Genomic DNA, 20910 nt, shown 5'->3' on the forward strand with positions numbered 1-20910 from the left:
CAGTTTATGTGAATGAGGGAAGCTCTGGATGTGTGGCACTGTGTACTTATGCATATACACATCCTAAATGAGTCATCTCCTTTCCCCACAGTATATGTAACTCATTTATAGTATGGCAGAGTATAATATAATACAGCAAGTCTTTGTTTTAACATTATTTATGTATTTAAATTTGGTAACTAGAAGTTCTGTTTGGCTCCTAAATTTTTTCAGTTTAGGAGCCAATTTCTCCTGGGTAATTTGTTTTTTAGTGTGGAGCCTGCATTGTGTCATTAAAGGTTAACAGAATCTCTTATTGCAGTAGACCTTAGATGTGAACAATATCTTATGAAGGACACAACACACTTGCTCACGTTAGTCAACAACTCTTTAAAGTTCTGTATTAGAAAAGCTTGAAAAAAAAAATACATTCCAAGTTGTTTTTGTACAAAGTCCTGTCACCGGATGAGAGAATTCAATAAATTTACTCATAATATGTACAATAATGGAATCCAGAAATTCACAAATTTGCAGTCCAAAATACTTTCCTGCTGCCACTTTCTTAATAACTGAAAGCCTCAAGTTTAAATATTATGTAGGGAAATCCTTTGCTGTTAAAAGCTGACGTGGTTCCGGATATCATTTATTTGTTTCACCATTTTTTGAATATGTTCATACCTAATATTAGGAAAAAAATACATAACAGTAAGTACACAGCAGTGGGTCAAGGAAAGAGGACATGTATGAGCAACTCTGCAAATACAAGGTATTACTCATCCACAAGTATATTGTGTTAAGAGTGTTAGAGTTATACTTACATGTGGCAGATTTGTTGCAAATTTCTGAAAATCTGCTCCATATCTCCAAATGGGGCAGTTTTTGCAGCAAACGCATAGATTTCTGCAAATACCGGTCAGATGAAAGGACAATCACATACATTTCTACAACATGTCAGCTGTGTGAAAGCACGCTGAGGGTATGTTCACAAGGTGGATTCTGCCATGGGATTTTCTGCATGGAATTCACCCGTAAAACTGCAGAAGAAATCCACAACTATGCCCATTTTACACCTTTTTAAAAAGTGCAGGTCTACATGAAGATATAGCCCCGTCAATAGGCAAAATCCGCATGTGGAATTCCAATGCGTTTCCACACGGATTGCTGCTAAGTAGTAACAGGTCCCTTTGTCATGCAGGTCTGCATTGGAATTCCACACAGATTTTGCCCATTGACCATGGAAATCTGTGTGCGATTCCATGGCGGAAATGTGAATTTCTACCATGGTTTTACAGCCAGATTCTAGGGTGAAATCTGCTGCGTAAACATACCTTTAGGGTGCATTCACACATAGTTTGTTTTGTTTGGATTTTTAGCTGCATGAATGGATCAAAAAAAATTATGATCTTGACCACACTGACAATTGGCCCAATACCAGCTGATTGGCAGGGTTCCAAAGCGGCGGAACCCACCCATTCGACTACTGCTGACCTCTCTTTAGAATACGTCATCAACAGAAAAGCCCCAAGAAACCCCTTTGACTCTACAGCTTGCAAATAAAGAATGTATTATTGATGCAAGACACGTGACAGAACTAGTCACAGTGAGTTTGCTGATCTGACAGTCCACACAGCTAATACTTACTGTTCTTTTAATACTGCCTGGATATTCTTCCGCTGGTAGTCACTGAGAGTTAGATTAGACTTTCTTGGGCTTTTTACTTTCTCCATCTTACGCTCTTGATAGTCCATTTTCAATTTGACCTGTGTACAAAAAAGACAAAAAAAAAAAAAAAAATTTGAAAATCCTGCAACTATGAAGGTACTAGGATTCCTCCCTTACGCTTTAGTACTGCGGCTCGTTTACCTGTTTTATAGCATTGTCCAGATGATGCAGCTGTTCATGTGTTGTAAGTAACTCTTTCTTCATATCTCGCTCACTGTCTGTCAACACTGGGTGTCGGGTGTTGAAGCTGTGCAGCACAGCTTTTAGCCTTAACAAAAAATGACCATGAGAAGATTACTTGCATGTTATATAATCAAGAAATGGCTATATTCATGTAGTGGAAAGTATCTCTAGTAAGTTGTAGCATTCATCCCTTTATAATATGAAAACAGACAGCTACTAGATCACTATTACTAAGGGCCTTTACGAAGCCATCCAATCAGGACGTTATAGACATTTTTTATTTAATACAATTTCCCTAACTAATCAGACTTCAGCTCTCACCTTTAAAGTATCACTAACTTTTCAAACAACTTGCACTTATATGATAGCTGATATGATAATTTGCAAAACTGCAGTGTACTTTATTTACCTAAAATTATGTTTGTGCTGAAAAATCCCTCTAAAATCACTGTCTCCCTTCCCCCCGCCTTGCTGTTCACTGTCTGCTAGCTCTTGATTGACAAGGGGATGCAAAGACACTACAGGTAGGGAAGAGTCATCATGCTCATTGAACTGCATGCAGAGGAGGCAGATGGAAAGACACTCAGAGAGCTGCAAGTAGAGATAATGCTGAAATCCTCTTATACACATGAACACTGCTAAATACTTCTGTACAGTGCTGCCTGGTGAAGTTATGTCTATATGCGTGTAATAGGCATTTAAGAAAGAAGGATCACTGCAATCTATATACAGTATATAGAAGACAGCACAGCAGCCACTTTCCGCCTACGAGTAGAGAGGACAGAGAGCAAACATACACCATGCTCATAGGAAAATGGGTTAAAATAAAGGATAAAAGTCTTAAAAGCCAGAAAGAGGGTCATTACACACAGAAAAGTTATCTGAAAACTTGGGTAGGTTTTAAAAAAGTAGAGAAGTTGCCAATTCTTTTTCTCTTTACATTCATTTTGATAAACTCTCAGTGGTAGCCATAATGATTTCATACTTTACCCACCCTCCCCAAACCTATTTGTCATCTCATGAATCTGGCAAGGCTGTTTATTGAACCCAGGACAACTTCCCTGAAGGCATTAATAAGCAAACTGACTGGTATAAAATGTTGTTTGAGGCACAAGTGTGAGTTCAATGGAGTATATTCTACTTCATTCAGAAAATAAAACAATTATGAATATCCATAAGGGGCACTAAAACCATAAGCAAAAAGTGAGAAGAATAGCAAACTAACCTGTTCATGAGATCATCTTGTTTTTCTTTGGCCTCCTCGTATTTCTCAGCAAGACGCTCAGCCATTTCTTTGAGGCTTTTCCTTCAAGACAGAAAAAAAAAAAGAAAGTTGATTACAACTAAAACATGAAGATCTATGCCCATCGTTAATGACAGATTCAGTGCCCATTTTCCAGGTGCAGTAAATAAAATGCCAACCAGTAAAAGTGTGCAACACATTCATGTGCTGGTGTTTCAGTTTACAAAGAGTAAATCTGAACAAGTTCACCGTATACACACATGCCTACAGGTCATGTAAAACAGAAATGCTTATAAGATGACCAATGTTTCTATGAGAGAGCGCGCAACATAGGAAAAGTAGGGGTGCGCGAAAACGCAAAACACTCAAATAGTTTAGTATGAACAGGGAAGAGTTACCATCGGCGCTTTGCCTTTAAATGATTCAAGCAATCTAATGTGTACAATCTTATAGAAGAACAGATTTTGCTTACCTTTCTTCATTACAGTACCGCATATCTTTTAGCTGCTTTTCTTTTTGAGCAATCAGCAATTTTACCCTATGGGAAGAAAGTTTGATCAAAGCCAGAATTCTCTAAGTGCCACCAAATTCACAACTATCAGACAACCACATATGACACACATTACCTTCTTTGAATCTCTTCTCTAGCCATATCCTGTTTGAGGACATACTCTTCCCGGAAAACTTGGGTTGCTCGACTTAACAGCTGAAGACATTCCTCAGGTGGAGGAGAAGAATCTTTACTAGATGAACTAGCAAAAAAAAAAAAAAAAATCCATTACTACAATTTATATCAAAATTGTTACAAGAATCGGTTAGTAAGGACTTGATTTGAATAGACCTTGAAACAGGGTTAGGAATAAGTTCATTGTGAGGATATACACATAGCATCTTAATATCACCGGCTGTGGTCCGCAAAGAGCCTTTTAAACATATGCATTTTAGAAGCCGTGCCAACTCCCTTACAGATAATAAATGTACTCGTAAATGACCTATAAGCACAATTCAGGTAACTAAGAACAGAGTACTTGTTTACAAGAAGGTAAGTCGCCATGTAGGTCTGTATAATATAGTGTTAAAAAGTTGCTCACTTTAGAAGCAAAGGATTTGCAGAAGTCCGAATAAGAATATTTCGAATGTGATTTTCAAACGGGCCTTTCACATCTTCCAAGACATGAGGGACAGACTCTGTGATGTGGCTGTCGGCCTGGGAGCAGAGAAGGGGTGGTGATGGTGGCCGGATAGTTGTTCTGAACAGGGGAAAAAAAATGTAAAAAAAAAAACACGAAAACTTCAGTATTAATTTTAGAATTTGAATGTTAAAATACCAAGAATTTGGAATTAGTAAAGTAGAAGACATATTATATTTGGCATAAAATACAATGTATACATACAGTAACGGTCTTGTGATGCATTCATAGCCACTAGTAAGGCAAATCATACTTGTCCCGAGTGAAAGGTCTGAAATGATCCAAAATCCCTGAATGGGTGAGGGGCGCCTAGAACAAGAAAAGATCAGAGATTTCTATAAAATAAACCATATTGTCATTTTCTATAAATTTCTAAACAGTTATAACTTTAAAGGGGTTTTCCAGGAATAAACCATTAAGGAGTTATCCTCAGGATAGGTGATCAGTAGTTGATAGACAAGGGTCCACTGCTTCATTAGTCACATGACCTGACTGCAGCTCAGTTTCATTCAAGCAAATGGGACTGAGCTGCAATACCGAGCAGAGTCTGTATACAATATATGGAGCTGTGCCTGGTATGGAATGAAGTGACAGCCGCACTCACTTCAGCAGCTGAGAACAGCTTCTATTCTGGCGGACTCGTATTACATGGACAACCATTCATTTGGATGGTCGCTACGCGATACTACAGCAGAGAAAATTCAAATGCCAGGCTAGCTGCAGTTTCGGTTAGCAGAATAAGCTGTTTGCGTTGGGGTGCCAAGTGTGGGACCTGAAATATTCATCGATGTGTCTGGATTTTGAAAAAGGTTCTTTGATGAGAAACTTTAGAAACCATCAAATGAAGTAATATTGATATCTCCAACAATAATTTACTATTTCCACCTCATATAAGAGATATTAACCTTTTTTCTTACTCTCTGACAGCTATAAATATATACATAATGAAATGGCCACATCAGCAAGAAATGAATTCTCATTCATTATGCAGGTAGCTCCCACGTATATATAAGTGGGCTAGTGTTACCTTCTTTGAATGCAATCGTTTTTATTATTATTAAGAATGTTATGATTTCTACCTGAGCATAAACTAAATATTAGTGTTACCTGCTTTAGTTATTCTTTTCTATCTGAAACTCCTGGCTTTCTCCTTAGGTAGTCATGTGATCTGAATTCTGACCACCTGAAATTTACTTTTATGTTCAGTTTCTAGTCAGTTGCTCACTTAGCATAACATCTGCGTGATGCCATTACATGGACTCTACCACAGAAACTGCTTAGAGGGTGGCACAGACACTCCTATCCCAGTTACTGATAATTAGAGGCTCCTGTCACACAGTTATAATAGTGGAAATCACAGCTCATCCTCTTGTCTGTAGCTTATTTAGGTAAATACAGAATGCAATGACAGTGTTTGCCTGCTGCACAGACGATACAGTCTCTAGTTGCAAGGTTGTGCTGATGCATGATGAGATTCACGTGAAAGTAGAAATCTCAGTATCAGGATTGTGTCCAATAAGCATTAGATAGGAGGCTGCACTGCATGGAAGTGACTGCAATATACAAAAATGACATCCAGAGTGTGACAGGAAAACAGACGAGAGGGGCCAAGATGTAAAAAAATATTTTTTTGTTTTTCCGGAGTGGCTCTTATACATTACAAGAAATGTAAATCAAGAGATGTTCTGCTCGGTATTTCCCGCAATCAGTTGGTTTCCCAGGCTAAGGGATTAATAATACAAATTACCAGTTACGTAACTATAAAGCATATTATGAACATGGAACATTAGTGAAACTGCTTTGGAAATTATTTCAGTAAGCAGACCACTGTAGCTAGCAATAGACCTGTGCTGCTACCACATGTTACAGTTCCGGACTATGTAGAGACCAGCAGCATTGGAGTGGTATGAGATTAAGAGAGAAACTAATTTAGACTGAATTATACAATATGGATCTAAAAGTACATTTTTTAAAGCTCTGGTAGCCCATTCAAGTTATAAAGAGGAGTACATACAAAAATCAACATACCTGAAGACCAAAAACAGTGCTGTAACATGCACTTACCTGCATGGCAGGGGCTTAGTACACAGAATATGCTCCACGAGGCACTTCTGTTCTGCGGCTAATTCTTGCAGACTGTCTTTATCCTCTTCACCTGAAGACACATTAAGAATAATTGTAAGCCCATCAGCAGACTGCACTTTGATTTAGCAGTGAATAAATCATAAAATGTAACAGTAAAAAAATATAAATAATAAAATACCTGCACTGAGAAATTTCTCCAGTCTGCTGAACCAAGCCAGACCTACGCTGTGAATGCCAGCCACATGAGTGCAATGATATCTCGATGGACACACGGGGTCTAGAATCAAACACAGATATTAATGTAAGTCTTTGGACTCGTTCACATTTGTGTTGGAGGTTCAGAAGGGGGAAGGAGGAGAAGTGACTGATAAATGGAGAAGAGGCATTTTTCTGTAATAAACTATAATTACAAAAGTTATTTTTGTTGTACTACTGATTTATGAAAAAATAAATAAATAGAAATATGCCTAGGCACATATAAGTATGCATGCCCTAACAAGCATACACGAAACTCCTCATCAGGTCCTAGGCTGTCTCCATGATGATGCTGGCCCAGAGAAAAAGGTTTAATAAAGAGGTCCTCCAACGATTGCAGCATTGGGTTAGCAAGAAGTTGACTGCAAATGCCCGAGTTATCTCTGACCAAAAGCAAGTATGGCACAAAGAGGGCCGTGGCAGTGCCCAACAGGATCAACATGCTGGAAATGTATTTCATAGTACAACAACTGAGAGACGATTTACAACACACTTTTTTTTTTTGTCATGGGGCAAAAAGTGGTAACGCAGCTTTGAAAAAAAATTATATTTTATACACGTAGCAAGAAAAAAAAAAAAATAAATAAATTTAGCAAGAAATTTTCATACCTAAGGCCTCATGTCCACGGGGAAAATCAGGCCCGCTCCGGATTCTCCATGGAGAATCCGGAGCGGTCCCTCCTGCCCCGCGGACATGAGGGCTGAAAATAAGAATAAATCAGAATAAACTTACCTCCCGCCCGCTCCGGATACTTCCTTCGCTGCGGCGTCATCTTCTCTACGTCGCGGCCGGATCTTCTTTCTTCGGCCGGGCGGATGCGCAGGATGACGTCAGTGCCGTGCCCTGCGCACGCGCCGGCTCGAAGAAAAAAGATCCGTCCGCGATGGAGAGAAGATGGCGCCTCGGCGAAGAGAAGAACCGGAGCGGGTGAGTAAATTCCTATTTTTGTCTCCCGCGGATCCGGACGGCTTCCATAGGCTTCAATAGAATCCCGCGGGAGCCCCGCACGAAAATGGAGCATGGCCCAGATTTTTTCATGCTCCATTTTAAAAAAAAAAATCACTTTTATTGACCATCCGCGGGTATTTATCTACCCCGCGGGTAGTCAATGCATCCCTATGGGGTGCGGATCCGCGTGCAGGAGAAGAGTTAAAATCCGCTGCGGATTTTAATTCTTCTTTTGCCCGTGGACATGAGGCCTAACAAGATACAAAAAGTCACGAGAAGTAACAATAAGTGTCATTCAAATTAAAGTAGATCTGTTGCCCTTTGCTTGCCAAGACCATTCAGGACCACAGAACCCTTCATATAACCATATTTTTATGATAAAAGCTACCTCTGTGTAGCTTAATTGGACATGAGAAGTCAGTCTCAATGGATTCTTCATCGTCCTCTGCTGTCAATTTCAGGGCAAGTTCAAGTTCAACGCACTCAAAAACATAGAGGGATGGGATGAGCTCAGAGCTGGGGTTCCACGACTTGTCAGACTGCAAAAATTAAGTATACAGACTGAGGTTAGAGGAAAGCCATAAAGCAAAGTGCCTTGTGTCATAAGGGATCAATAATGCTTAAAATGCATAAAATACAATTTCTAAGATGTCACATCGTTAACTGGCCACATAGGGTACAATTTTGCACCAATTAGATAACAAGAGCAAAGATCATGTAAAGTCAGCTTCTACATAGGTATATACAGCTATAAGATGGGAATTACATATCCAGATATACAAATGATCACCCAAATGAAGAAAAATAAAGTACAAAAGAAGTGTTATTTTTAAATGACAATATTTCACTGCAGGTACACCCGTTCCAGGAACTAGTACAAGGGCTAAACAGCAACATCTAATTGTATACAAAGCCCACAGAAGAGGAGTTGTAGTGAATCCACACGGTGCATTCGGATGCATGTGGTCAAACCATGACCGCTCACGGTGACCAACGGCCAAAATCATTAGTCACTGCCCACTGCTGGCGAATGTGGTTTGACCACAGGGTCCAGACACACACTGTGGATTCCCTCTTATACTTTTAATGTATGGTTCTACAAATGCTTAATATCCCATAATATATCCTTATAGAAATTAGGAATCTTTTATTTCTCTTCTCACAACCATACAAATAAATGCTAAAACCATTGGGGGGTGGGGGGGGGGGTGATAACTGAAGATGGATTTACACATCATCGCCAACTGAACTCAAATCAGCTCATGCCCACGGCTGTATACGTGAACTGCTGCAGGTCTCCTCGCAGTGTATTACACATTCCCAGCCATATGCCTGCATATTACACGCAGTGCGATTTTTAAAAAACATTGAAACAGAGCAGGGATGTGTATAAAAATGCTGCCCATACACAATGTATTACCTATGGACAGTGTTGCCCATATAAGTGTATGGGGCTCACGCTGCGTATGTACGCAAAGAAATAGAGCATGCTGTGATTTATTTCTCTTGCGTATTGATACGCAGTGTTCACACATCAATGAACGTCCATTGACTATCACTGACTCCATTCACAGCGTTTCACATGGCCGTGCAATGCACATGTAATACGCGGTGAAAACACGGTCGTGGACATGAGCCCTAACATTCAGCAATATTGTATGTCTTGGATGGTGGCGGCAGGCACACAATTTATCTTACTAGAGGGGATTTAAAAAGTTTAAAAAAATTTTAAAAAAGTAGCTGAATAGTAATTTCATTAAAATGAACTATAACATGCACGAGCATGCATCCTTTTTTCAGCACCAAGATGTCCTCAGCACATAGCCTGGGTGCAACACTAAAGTATTCTCGTCCAATCGATCTGCAATGTTTACTGTATTTTGTTATACTGAATAGATATTTTTGCATTCCTTAAGCAATCCATATATACTAAAAGGGTACTGGTGCATTTTGTCTCCACCGGAACTATGGGTGGAGACATGGGTTGGCGAGGTACAGTAGAAGGGAAGGTCCAGGCTGACAGCTGTACACACCCCGCCGGACTAAAATCTCCGCTCCTAGCACCTGCTGTTTCACAGTTCCTGGGTGCTGCATCTTATCTCCGCTCCTGGCAACCCTGTCACTCTTCCCCACGCCAGGGTGTCATCGCACTCACCACCCCACTGTGACTTTACCTGTCAGTCTCCCATTATTACATTTGCTGGCTGCAGCTCTTCCCAGAGGTCTCCCTTCTCCCCTGTTGCCTCCTGTTGCCTCCATGCGGCGCTCTGCTGTCTCCTCGCTCATAACACTTCTGGTCAGGACCCTGCTGTGCTGCCTCCTCTGTGCGGATAGATTTTGTAGTGGAGCTGTGATGGCAGCCCGGCACGCGGGCACAATGACCACAATGCTAGCAGTGGCCAAAAGAGCCTCACGGGCAGCTTACATGGCAGAAGACAGACAGCGCTGCTAGCAAGCACACCGCTTGCAGCAGAAAAAGTAGGGCATCGGGAGCTTACATGCCAATCAGCTGTGGACGTACCTTTCCCCCTTCCCAGGACAATCCCTGGTGTCATTTTTGTGGTGGAGACAAGAAGCACCAGAACCTACTAAATGTTTGATAAAACTGACAAAGTATTTAGGGAAAGAAAAAAAAAAAAAAAACACAAAAATATGCACAAATATAAATTAGAGTGGTGATCTACATACAAGCAAACACAATGGAGCTTTGCTACTGCTATTTGGCATGGAAGCTTCACAGTGAAAAGGGATTAAGTCTATGTAAATGAAGACAATGACTGCAAACCAATCCTAAGAAGTTTCAGAGAAGCGCTACTATTACTGGGGCAATTGCAAGAAACTTTCCAAATAAGTGAAATGCGCACAGGAGCGATCCACAGCCAACCGTCTATCTGCACACCACCTTACATTTATCTCAAATATGCTGCAGTGGTTTACAGGTAAACACCCAATAAGCCTACTTACTTAGGATGGTGAATACCTGTGATGGTGAAGCACAGTAAACTTAATTGTAATCTGAACATTTCCAAAATAACGTACTAATTAGTTTTATAATACCCTTATAGGGGTCAGAGCTAGGTTTAATGAAAAAATTATGATACATTTACACATACACACATAGATACAGCTCCTACTTTGATTCATACAGCCCAAAAGTGATAATATTCTGGCTTCATTCAGTAGTTGTAAGGACAATTACTCTCTGCTCAATACAAGCTACAGTATTTAATGCAGAGAGCATCCAAAGCCCGTTGATACCTCCTGTAGACGAGTATCTGAAGACTAACCTAACGTCCAGCTTTTGGATGCCAATTGGAACTCTGCATTAAAATCAGAACGGTTCAATGTTTATAGATAACAATTTTTGGACTAAACATTAAAAAGATTGATATATATAAAACTTACAGTCTGCTCATCATCATCTTCTCCCTCCAACACCACACAATGATATAAGAGACCAGATTCAGTTGCAATCACAAGGATGTTTGGGACGCAGGACAAGCAAAGCACTGAGCAAGCATCATATCCGTAGTTATCCTCTGCCGCGGGGTGCATAGGGAGAGGGCCGAGCAGCCGGCCAACACTGTTGCTACTGCAATATAAACAAATTCAGACTGTCAGAATCAGTCAGCAAATGAACAGCTTTCCATATTAAGGCCTCATGCCCACGGCCGTGTCGGACTCCGCCAGCGGAATATCACAGCGGAGTCGGACATAGCGCCCCCCCCCCCCCTCCCCAAGGATCCCATACTCACCACGAGAGTCCCGTCCGGCGAACCTGCACGCTATGCTCACAGCGGAAGTTTCGTGGGACAGGCTGCTTCCATTCACTATAATGGAAGCTGGCCACGCGTAAGATAGAACATGCCGCAGCAATCCATGGTAGAATTCTGCAGCGTGAGCATTGGAAGGCAGAAAGCGATTAGGTTCAATAGAACCTTACAGCTGCGGAATAACACCGCAGATTTCTGCCACGGGAAATGCGGCAGAAATCCGTCTGTGGGCATTAGCCCTTAGTGACCATTTCAGGCAGATTTGTGATATCTGAATCCAGCACCTTGACAGATAACCCATTTCTAACTTACTACAATTATAAAAGCTAAAGGGGTTGTGCCATGTATGCATAGCAGAGGGATTCGTGCTCAGGATTTCCCTCTAGGACCCAGAATGGGGAGTAGCTCAGTAAGAGCGGCTCCCGTTCTAGCAGATCTTGTGCAGTTCTGGCTTTACGGGACTGCTATTCATGTGAATGACCATTCTGTATTATGACATCTCACCCTGCAGCTAATCTGATTTTGCTGGTGGAAGCTGCATCCAGCCATACAGAGGACCTCCAGGGGTTTTGGGACTGGACTAAAATGAGTTCAGCTATTCACCCTTTGCCCGCATTCTGGGAGGGGGTCATGCATGTTGGCACAACCCCTTTTATGATTTCAGTACAAGTCTACTGTCCTGATGAGCCTCTAATAAGGAACTATACTGTGGATAAGAGCACTGCAACTCACCTGCCCTGTAAATCAATATACAGAAGGAAGGTTTCTCCATTCTCATAAAGTATGTAGAGAGGATACGCAGTGTTCTCCTTACTGTGCCGGCCAAGGCTCCTCGATACTGCAGCTAACGGGCCAAAATCAAACGCAACAGCGATCTCCCCGAGAGAAGCTTTGTAGGAGCGCCTGTAACCAAAGAGAGGAACGGATCTATTAGCCAAATATCACAGCTTGCAAAACATAAAAACAATTTAGGCCCCCTGTCCATGGGCGTTGTGGCATCCCGCGGCGGAGCTCCACCACAGGAGCCGCCGCCCGGGACCAGGAGCCACAGATGAATCTCCACCGGCCAGCCTAATCTGACAAATAGGCTGACCGCGGAGAATCGCAATGATTCTCCGCTCATAGCAATGCGATGGAAAGCTTCAGACGGCGTGAACAGGAGTGTTTCTTTTTTCTAATGCCCATTCATATTATAGACCACCACAAGACAATGGTACATACCTATTCTGAGGCAGCGAGGTCTCATCCGCATTGGAAAGTGGGATAACGTTTTCTGGAGACAAATGATCATGAAGTTTGTATATTCTGAAAAATATTATAGAATTATATTATAAATATAATAAAAAAACTGTTGCTTTAGCAAAGCGAAATTCATTTTATTTCTAATCCCCTAAAATATTAATAAACGTTACATATATTTGCATAATAAAATTCAGGGTGAAGCAGCAAGTGCTGATGTTAGGGCTTATTTAGCAAATGCATTTGTGTATTACACAGTGAAGAAAACTCACTGATTTTAAATAGGTTCGGTCATGCGCTTTTTTGCAAGCATGTCCTATTTTGGTGTGCATTACACACAAATAAGCCTATGTTAAACTTCATGCAGGCGCAAAAAATACAGAAAACACACACACACACACACACACACAATGCCCGTCACGCAAGTACAGAGCGCAAATGTGTTTCCCAAGATATTATTGAGGACTGAGGTTATTTGCCAGACCAAATTTTTAATGAAGACGAAAGTGTGCTTGTTTGGGGAAAAAAAAATGCCCAAGAGTACCTACACTTTAAAAAAAGGCCAAAAATGTGCACTTGGACGTAATGTATTTGGCGGATGTAAAGCTCAAGCTTATTCTAGTTTATCACTCCCTAAATCTGCAGGCCCTACGTAATGCCACTAACGCATCTCTTCCTCTTATTGGGACGGCAAATTCAAAGACTTGGGTTACAGTTACAATCTTTCAAGAATAGTTTTTGAACCACATCACTACTTCAGCCAATGGATCAGGGAGTCATCGTCTCCTTTAAGACCCATGGAGGACATTCTCACAAGCTGTCAGAGCTACCAAAAATGATGATATGACCTTAGGGGAGTTCTGGAAGAATTAGAACATTTATGATGTCATCAAAAATATTGCTGATACTAGGGATTACGACAAATATGAGAGGAGTTTCGAACAAATTGTGCCCCCAATTCACACAAGAATTTCTTGGCGTTTACAGATGAACTGAAACCAGTGGCTGCTTTTGGTAACCAACTGCAGATGGACATCCATGAAAATGTTTGTACAGAGTTACTTGGCTCCCATGGCAAAGCACTATGCAACGAAGACCTTATGGAACTAGAGAAGAAGATGATAGCGTTTAGGGAAGAAAACAGGGACCTAAAAACCCCAAACTTGAAAGTTTTCTACAAAAGTTAGCTAATGCTTTTCATCTTATTGAAGCAGGAATGGCAAGGTTAGAGGAGCAAGCTCCTGATCTAGAGAAGTTCACCGTAGAGTTACTGAAGGCCTCAGATGCTACATGGCTATTCATGATGAGAAAAAGAAAAGCTCTGTGCAAACTTCCTTTGATGCTTACTTAAGAAACTGACGCCAGCAGCAGAATCAGATTGACTCTCTAATACTAGCGTTCACCATCTAACAGGAAATGCCGAATCCTCAAACAGAATATCACCGCCAGTGCATACGCGTGGTGTCTTGCCGCGATTGTTCATACAGCTTATGAAGCAGACCGCCGAGGCTTTAGCATTCCCTACTAGGCAGTGAACTCTATGTCACTAGTGATGAAGCGTACCCTTCCCTGCAGGACCTGAAATGCAGCAAATGGACGCTACATCACCGGAAGAGGTGACCCGGGAGAAGATCTGGTAAGAAGACTGACGAAGGAGGAATAGGAAAGTATTGTTTTTTGCTTTTCTTTTTCTAAATGACAAAACCCCTTTAAGCATTTACATGCATATGAATGAATAGGTTAAGAAAAACATCTATCCAAGTTGCATTTAAGGTAGAATTTTTCCCCCCCTTTTTTAATTTAATTAGTATAGTGTGGAGTTAGAGCCACTGTGATATATTTAATGCTATCTACTACCGCATTCCTGTTCCTGAGAAGACAGGAAGTGAGGATATCTACCCATAGGAAGGGAAACGCACTCCTGTCCAGATAGCAAAACAAACACTACAGGGGTGTAACCCTTCCCTATGCTATCCAAAAATGTGTCTGTCCTTACACAAACCTACCTTCTTGTTCTTAACCTAAGTACACTGCCTGTATCCAAAACCCCTGGCATTTTCTTCTCAGATGGTCATGTGATCTCAGTTCTGACCAACTCAGATTTACTTGGGGCTGTGTACTCAGTTTCTAGTCAGTTTCTCAACCTGTGTGATGCTATTACATGGCATGTACCATAGAAACTGTCTATAGGGGGGTGGAGACACGCCTGTCACAGTTACTGAAATTGATTACACAGCTCCCATTCCACGGTTATAATAGTGGAGATCACAGCTCACCTTCCTTCCTGACTTATTGTCTGTAGCTTATAAAGGTGAATCTGAATACAGAAGGAAATAGTGTTGCAGAGATGGTACAGGCTACAGCTGATCATATAATGCTGCGCTGATTTATTATGCAATTGATGTAAAAGCAACATTAAGATGGTGGATGCAATGCATAGAAGTGACTGCAATGAGAGATAGGATAGGATCTCCAGACTGTGACAGGCAATCAGCTGAGAGATGGGGGGGGGGGGTCAAGATAACACTAAAAAAAAAAAAAAGTGTGTTTTCACCAGAGGGACCCTTTACCAGCTGTTCCCCGCTCCGAGCGCCCGGCTGTTATACAGCCGAGCGCTCTGAGGGGAGGATGCAGAAGACAGGCGGGTTGTCCCCACCTGTCTTCTGGATCCAGCTGTTCTCCACTCCGAGCTCCCGGCTGTTATACAGCCAAGTGTTCCGAGCGGGGTATGGAGAACAGAGCTGGACCGCTCTGTTCTTTATACCCAGCCTGTCATCAAGGAGTGGGATACAGCTGAAACAATAGTATCAGCTGTATCCCGCTGTGAATCCCCGATAAGGCTCGTTGTCGTCTTTCAGCATGCGGAAAGACAACGATGAGTGACGGGATAACGAAAACTGCACGATGTCAGTGCAGTTACACACAACGATTATCGCTCAAAAGACGGCTTTTGAGTGAATTTTGACCGATAATCGTGTCTAAATGGGTCTTAAGACATCAAACAGGCGAGACCGTATGATGCACCAGCTTACCTTATTGTATTGTCAGAAGTCAGTAAGATCAGACGAGGCTCTTGAGTCTCACTAGGGTACCATGCCGCCTGCTTCAGAACCAGAGACGTGGAGCTGGTGAAAATCCTCTCAGCGATAGGGATAGTTCTAAATGGAGAGACGATAGAATTTATAATAATGTGCAAGAGGATATGATGGAAGTACGACACCATACAGCTCTAGGTTTCACACGCGGTACGCAGCATTTGTCTGTTAGATTGCAAAGTATTAAAGAAAACAATCCCCATTCTCCATCTTGGAAGTAACGTAAAGGCTGTGGACACATTTTGAGGGAGGGAGAGTGGGAAGGGTTTTTCACTTCAATGCATTTAACGTATTTTGTGTTCACCTGCAATTCACAGTCTTTTCACCTCCTTCAAATTCAGAGTTTTTGCCCCAGCGTTTGGGGACGTCCAGGACCATCAGCCCTTTGCTTCCAATCAGAGCAATATGTTGTTGAGAAGGGTTCAGCAGAACTTCCGTCACATCAAACAGAGGGGGGTTGATACACAGCAGAGTCTGAGGAGAGAGCGGCACAGGTCAATGCATCTGTACTAGATCTGGCAACAGCCGAATACATAAGGACTGGACAAAAACGGAACATTTAAAAAAAAGTACATTTTCATATTCAGAAAGCCTCGTATAGGAACCAAGAGCAGAGCGCTCCATACCCCATCTTTCCCCACATTACAGCCTTCATACATGACATATAGCATCAGAAATGGCCGTATCGAGCGCTACATCATTTCCATAGCGCGTTGCTAGCTGGACACAGCAGAGCTCAGACAACACTACAATGGTCTGCTCAGAGCAGCCCCCAATGCTAATAGGAGAGGGGCTGATCAGATAGGCTTATTATACAGGGAATGTCATGGTCATGTGATCACAAGTCCAATTAAAGAAAACTTGCCAACACAGGTATATTGCTTGAGCCACAGGTTCCACGACATCCTGACAGCCGGCCATATTACAGACCTCTGGTTTACACATTTCAGTGAAAATATATTTGTAAAACTGTCTGTCACCCTCAGCAACCAATCACAGTTATAGTGTTCTTGATAAATGAGAGCTGTGCTGTGATTGGCTGCTGTCGGCGGCAGAGACAAGAGTTTCTTTTAGATAGTTTCATAAATCTTCCCCATTTCCCGGGGTCCTCCAAGCTTTCAACCAAACCCACTTAAATCGTAGGGCGGCACCTACAGCCCGTTGCCGGTTTCTCTTCCAAACACGCGTGCCTTTATGCAGATGGGCTCATCTTCTATCTGACTCCTAGCGCTGTCAATTTGTCAAGTGGGAGGTGCCCAGCGCTGAGCGACGTCGGACGTGACGGATACTCCAATGTCACCCACTGAGGATAAGTGGCGGAGACCATGTCCACGTAGATCTGTACCTATAATGGAGCGCAGCGAGATCCGCCTGTAACACGCCCAGGCGTCGCCCTACTTACCATGAGGGCAGCCACTACTGTAGTGGTAGTCGCGTCTGGCCCCGGGATGTCACCTGCCCACCAAGACTGAAGGGCCAACAGCCCCCTGTGTTGCGGCCACCCCCCCCGTTAGGAATCACTGCTCTGGAGGTAAACTGCGGACGCCGCTACTACGCAGTGTCAACAAGCAGAGAGTTTGAAGGCACAAGGCTCTATCAGCTCTCTGATACGGGCATCCTTATATGGCGCGGGGGACACAATGTACCGCGCACCGACAACCCCCATACACTATGTTGGCGTGTCTGCGTACACATGATACACGCCAACACACTGCATGCTGCCATCTTTTCCGTGTGCGAGAGGCCCCACTGGAGGAATGTGAAGGTTATCACCGCCTATGATGAATACGCTGTAAACTGCAGAACTTCCAGCACACGAGGAATAGCTGGAAGCACAAGGCACACCCCAGCTACTCATTCATCGCGCGGGCTGCCGCCAGAGCGGAGGACGGTCGGGCTCGGGGTGCCGGCTCTCACCTGCTCGTGCTCCGCGCTGCCGCCGTTAAGGCTGCGGAGGCGGATGGTGTGGAAGGCGCAGTCCTCCTGGCTCCAGGTCAGCAGGTCGCCGTCCACGCAGCACACGAGGCTCTTCAGCGCCGCCGCGCTCCTCCCGCCCGCCTGCGTCCTCAGCTGCGGGAAGAGCCGGTGCTCACTCAGCGTGCTCTGCCAGCCATCCCCGCCTCTCCCCACCGCCGCCATGTTCAGCAGGTACCGGCCTGCGCCCCCGGCTGTGATGTCAGTCTCCAGCGACCGCGGCGGGGGAACACCCCATGATTGGAGGGGACAAAAGGGGGAGGAGCTCTATGCCCCGCCCATTGTCCTCCTGAGTGGCGCTCAAGTGCCAGCACAGGGATCCCCCACAGTCTGGAGCCACTGCAGGCCCGTAACGAGCCCGTTGTTCTTCGTGGCTGCTTGTGGGAAAATAACCGATTCGTTAGTGAATACGTGCCGGCGCGGGAACGCGCACTACAGCACGCACTGCAGCCGGAGCTCTACAGACAGGGGAGCAGGAGGCTATACTCCCCCATAGCACATATACTGTACAGCCCGCAGCCGAAGCTCTACAGACAGGGGGAGCAGGAGGCTATACTCCCCCATAGCACATATACTGTACAGCCCGCAGCCGGAGCTCTACAGACAGGGGAGCAGGAGGCTATACTCCCCCATAGCACATATACTGTACAGCCCGCAGCCGGAGCTCTACAGACAGGGGGAGCAGGAGGCTATACTCCCCCATAGCACATATACTGTACAGCCCGCAGCCGGAGCTCTACAGGCAGGGGAGGCAGGAGGCTATACACCCCCATAGCACATATACTGTACAGCCCGCACCGCAGCCGGAGCTCTACAGACAGGGAGAGCAGAAGGCTATACTCCCCATAGCACATATACTGTACAGCCCGCAGCCGGAGCTCTACAGACAGGGGGAGCAGGAGGCTATACTCCCCCATAGCACATATACTGTACAGCCCGCAGCCGGAGCTCTACAGACAGGGGGAGCAGGAGGCTATACTCCTCCATATCACATATACTGTACAGCCCGCACCGCAGCCGGAGCTCTACAGACAGGGGGAGCAGGAGGCTATACTCCCCCATAGCACATATACTGTACAGCCCGCAGCCAGAGCTCTACAGACAGGGGAGCAGGGGGCTATACTCCCCAATAGCACATATACTGTACAGCCCGCACTGCAGCCGGAGCTCTACAGACAGGGGGAGCAGGGGGCTATACTCCCCCATAGCACATATACTGTACAGCCCGCAAAGCAGCCGGAGCTCTACAGACAGGGGGAGCAGGAGGCTATACTCCCCCATAGCACATATACTGTACAGCCCGCAGCCGGAGCTCTACAGACAGGGGGAGCAGGAGGCTATACTCCCCCATAGCACATATACTGTACAGCCCGCACCGCAGCCGGAGCTCTACAGACAGGGGGAGCAGGAGGCTATACTCCCCCATAGCACATATACTGTACAGCCCGCAGCCAGAGCTCTACAGACAGGGGAGCAGGGGGCTATACTCCCCAATAGCACATATACTGTACAGCCCGCACTGCAGCCGGAGCTCTACAGACAGGGGGAGCAGGGGGCTATACTCCCCAATAGCACATATACTGTACAGCCCGCAGCCGGAGCTCTACAGACAGGGGGAGCAGGAGGCTATACATGCCCATAGCACATATACTGTACAGCCCGCAGCCGGAGCTCTACAGACAGGGGAGCAGGAGGCTATACTCCCCCATAGCACATATACTGTACAGCCCGCACCGCAGCCGGAGCTCTACAGACAGGGGGAGCAGGAGGCTATACTCCCCCATAGCACATATACTGTACAGCCCGCACCGCAGCTGGAGCTCTACAGACAGGGGGGCAGGAGGCTATACTCCCCCATAGCACATATACTGTACAGCCCGCAGTCGGAGCTCTACAGACAGGGGAGCAGGAGGCTATACTCCCCCATAGCACATATACTGTACAGCCCGCAGCCGGAGCTCTACAGACAGGGGAGCAGGAGGCTATACTCCCCCATAGCACATATACTGTACAGCCCGCACCGCAGCCGGAGCTCTACAGACAGGGGGAGCAGGAGGCTATACTCCCCCATAGCACATATACTGTACAGCCCGCACCGTAGCCGGAGCTCTACAGACAGGGGGGCAGGAGGCTATACTCCCCCATAGCACATATACTGTACAGCCCGCAGTCGGAGCTCTACAGACAGGGGAGCAGGAGGCTATACTCCCCCATAGCACATATACTGTACAGCCCGCACCGCAGCCGGAGCTCTACAGACAGGGGGGCAGGAGGCTATACTCCCCCATAGCACATATACTGTACAGCCCGCAGTCGGAGCTCTACAGACAGGGGAGCAGGAGGCTATACTCCCCCATAGCACATATACTGTACAGCCCGCAGCCGGAGCTCTACAGACAGGGGAGCAGGAGGCTATACTCCCCCATAGCACATATACTGTACAGCCCGCACCGCAGCCGGAGCTCTACAGACAGGGGGAGCAGGAGGCTATACTACCCCATAGCACATATACTGTACAGCCCGCAAAGCAGCCGGAGCTCTACAGACAGGGGGAGCAGGAGGCTATACTTCCCCATAGCACATATACTGTACAGCCCGCAAAGCAGCCGGAGCTCTACAGACAGGGGGAGCAGGAGACTATACTCCCCCATAGCACATATACTGTACAGCCCGCAGCCGAAGCTCTACAGACAGGGGAGGCAGGAGGCTATACTCCCCCATAGCACATATACTGTACAGCCCGCAGCCGGAGCTCTACAGACAGGGGGAGCAGGAGGCTATACTCCCCCATAGCACATATACTGTACAGCCCGCAGCCGGAGCTCTACAGACAGGGTGAGCAGGAGGCTATACATCCCCATAGCACATATACTGTACAGCCCGCAGCCGGAGCTCTACAGACAGGGGGGCAGGAGGCTATACTCCCCCATAGCACATATACTGTACAGCACGCACCGCAGCCGGAGCTCTACAGACAGGGGAGCAGGAGGCTATACACCCCCATAGCACATATACTGTACAGCCCGCAAAGCAGCCGCAGCTCTACAGACAGGGGGAGCAGGAGGCTATACTCCCCCATAGCACATATACTGTACAGCCCGCATCGCAGCCGGAGCTCTACAGACAGGGGAGCAGGAGGCTATACACCCCCATAGCACATATACTGTACAGCCCGCAAAGCAGCCGGAGCTCTACAGACAGGGGGAGCAGGAGGCTATACTCC

The 20910-nt window shown here is 45.1% G+C and overlaps 1 protein-coding gene across 1 annotated transcript; it reads right to left on the reverse strand.

Moving 5' to 3' along the window:
* Positions 1 to 349: 349 nt before the first annotated feature.
* Positions 350 to 17896, reverse strand: NUP88 (nucleoporin 88). Its single transcript, XM_066578882.1, has 17 exons — positions 17631 to 17896; positions 16018 to 16187; positions 15651 to 15776; positions 12601 to 12684; positions 12112 to 12282; positions 11012 to 11198; positions 7995 to 8145; positions 6581 to 6679; positions 6382 to 6472; positions 4522 to 4626; positions 4219 to 4377; positions 3754 to 3879; positions 3600 to 3665; positions 3110 to 3190; positions 1843 to 1969; positions 1621 to 1739; positions 350 to 657 (listed from the first exon to the last, which is right to left on the reverse strand). The coding sequence occupies exons 1-17, from the start codon at positions 17850 to 17852 to the stop codon at positions 594 to 596; spliced, it is 2148 nt and encodes a 715-aa protein (XP_066434979.1). The 5' UTR covers positions 17853 to 17896; the 3' UTR covers positions 350 to 593.
* Between the last annotated feature and the right edge of the window lie 3014 nt (positions 17897 to 20910).

The sequence above is a fragment of the Eleutherodactylus coqui genome, chromosome 1, assembly GCF_035609145.1.
Source record: "Eleutherodactylus coqui strain aEleCoq1 chromosome 1, aEleCoq1.hap1, whole genome shotgun sequence".
Classification (NCBI taxonomy): domain Eukaryota; kingdom Metazoa; phylum Chordata; class Amphibia; order Anura; family Eleutherodactylidae; genus Eleutherodactylus; species Eleutherodactylus coqui.

Coding starts and splice junctions, on each gene's coding strand:
- NUP88 (XM_066578882.1), bottom strand. CDS start 17,852: ATGGCGGCGGTGGGGAGAGGCGGGGATGGCTGGCAGAGCACGCTGAGT. Junction 11,199..12,111: donor TATATTGATTTACAGGGCAG/GTGAGTTGCAGT, acceptor TTTATATTGCAG/TAGCAACAGTGTTGGCCGGC. Junction 1,740..1,842: donor TGGACAATGCTATAAAACAG/GTAAACGAGCCG, acceptor TTTTGTACACAG/GTCAAATTGAAAATGGACTA.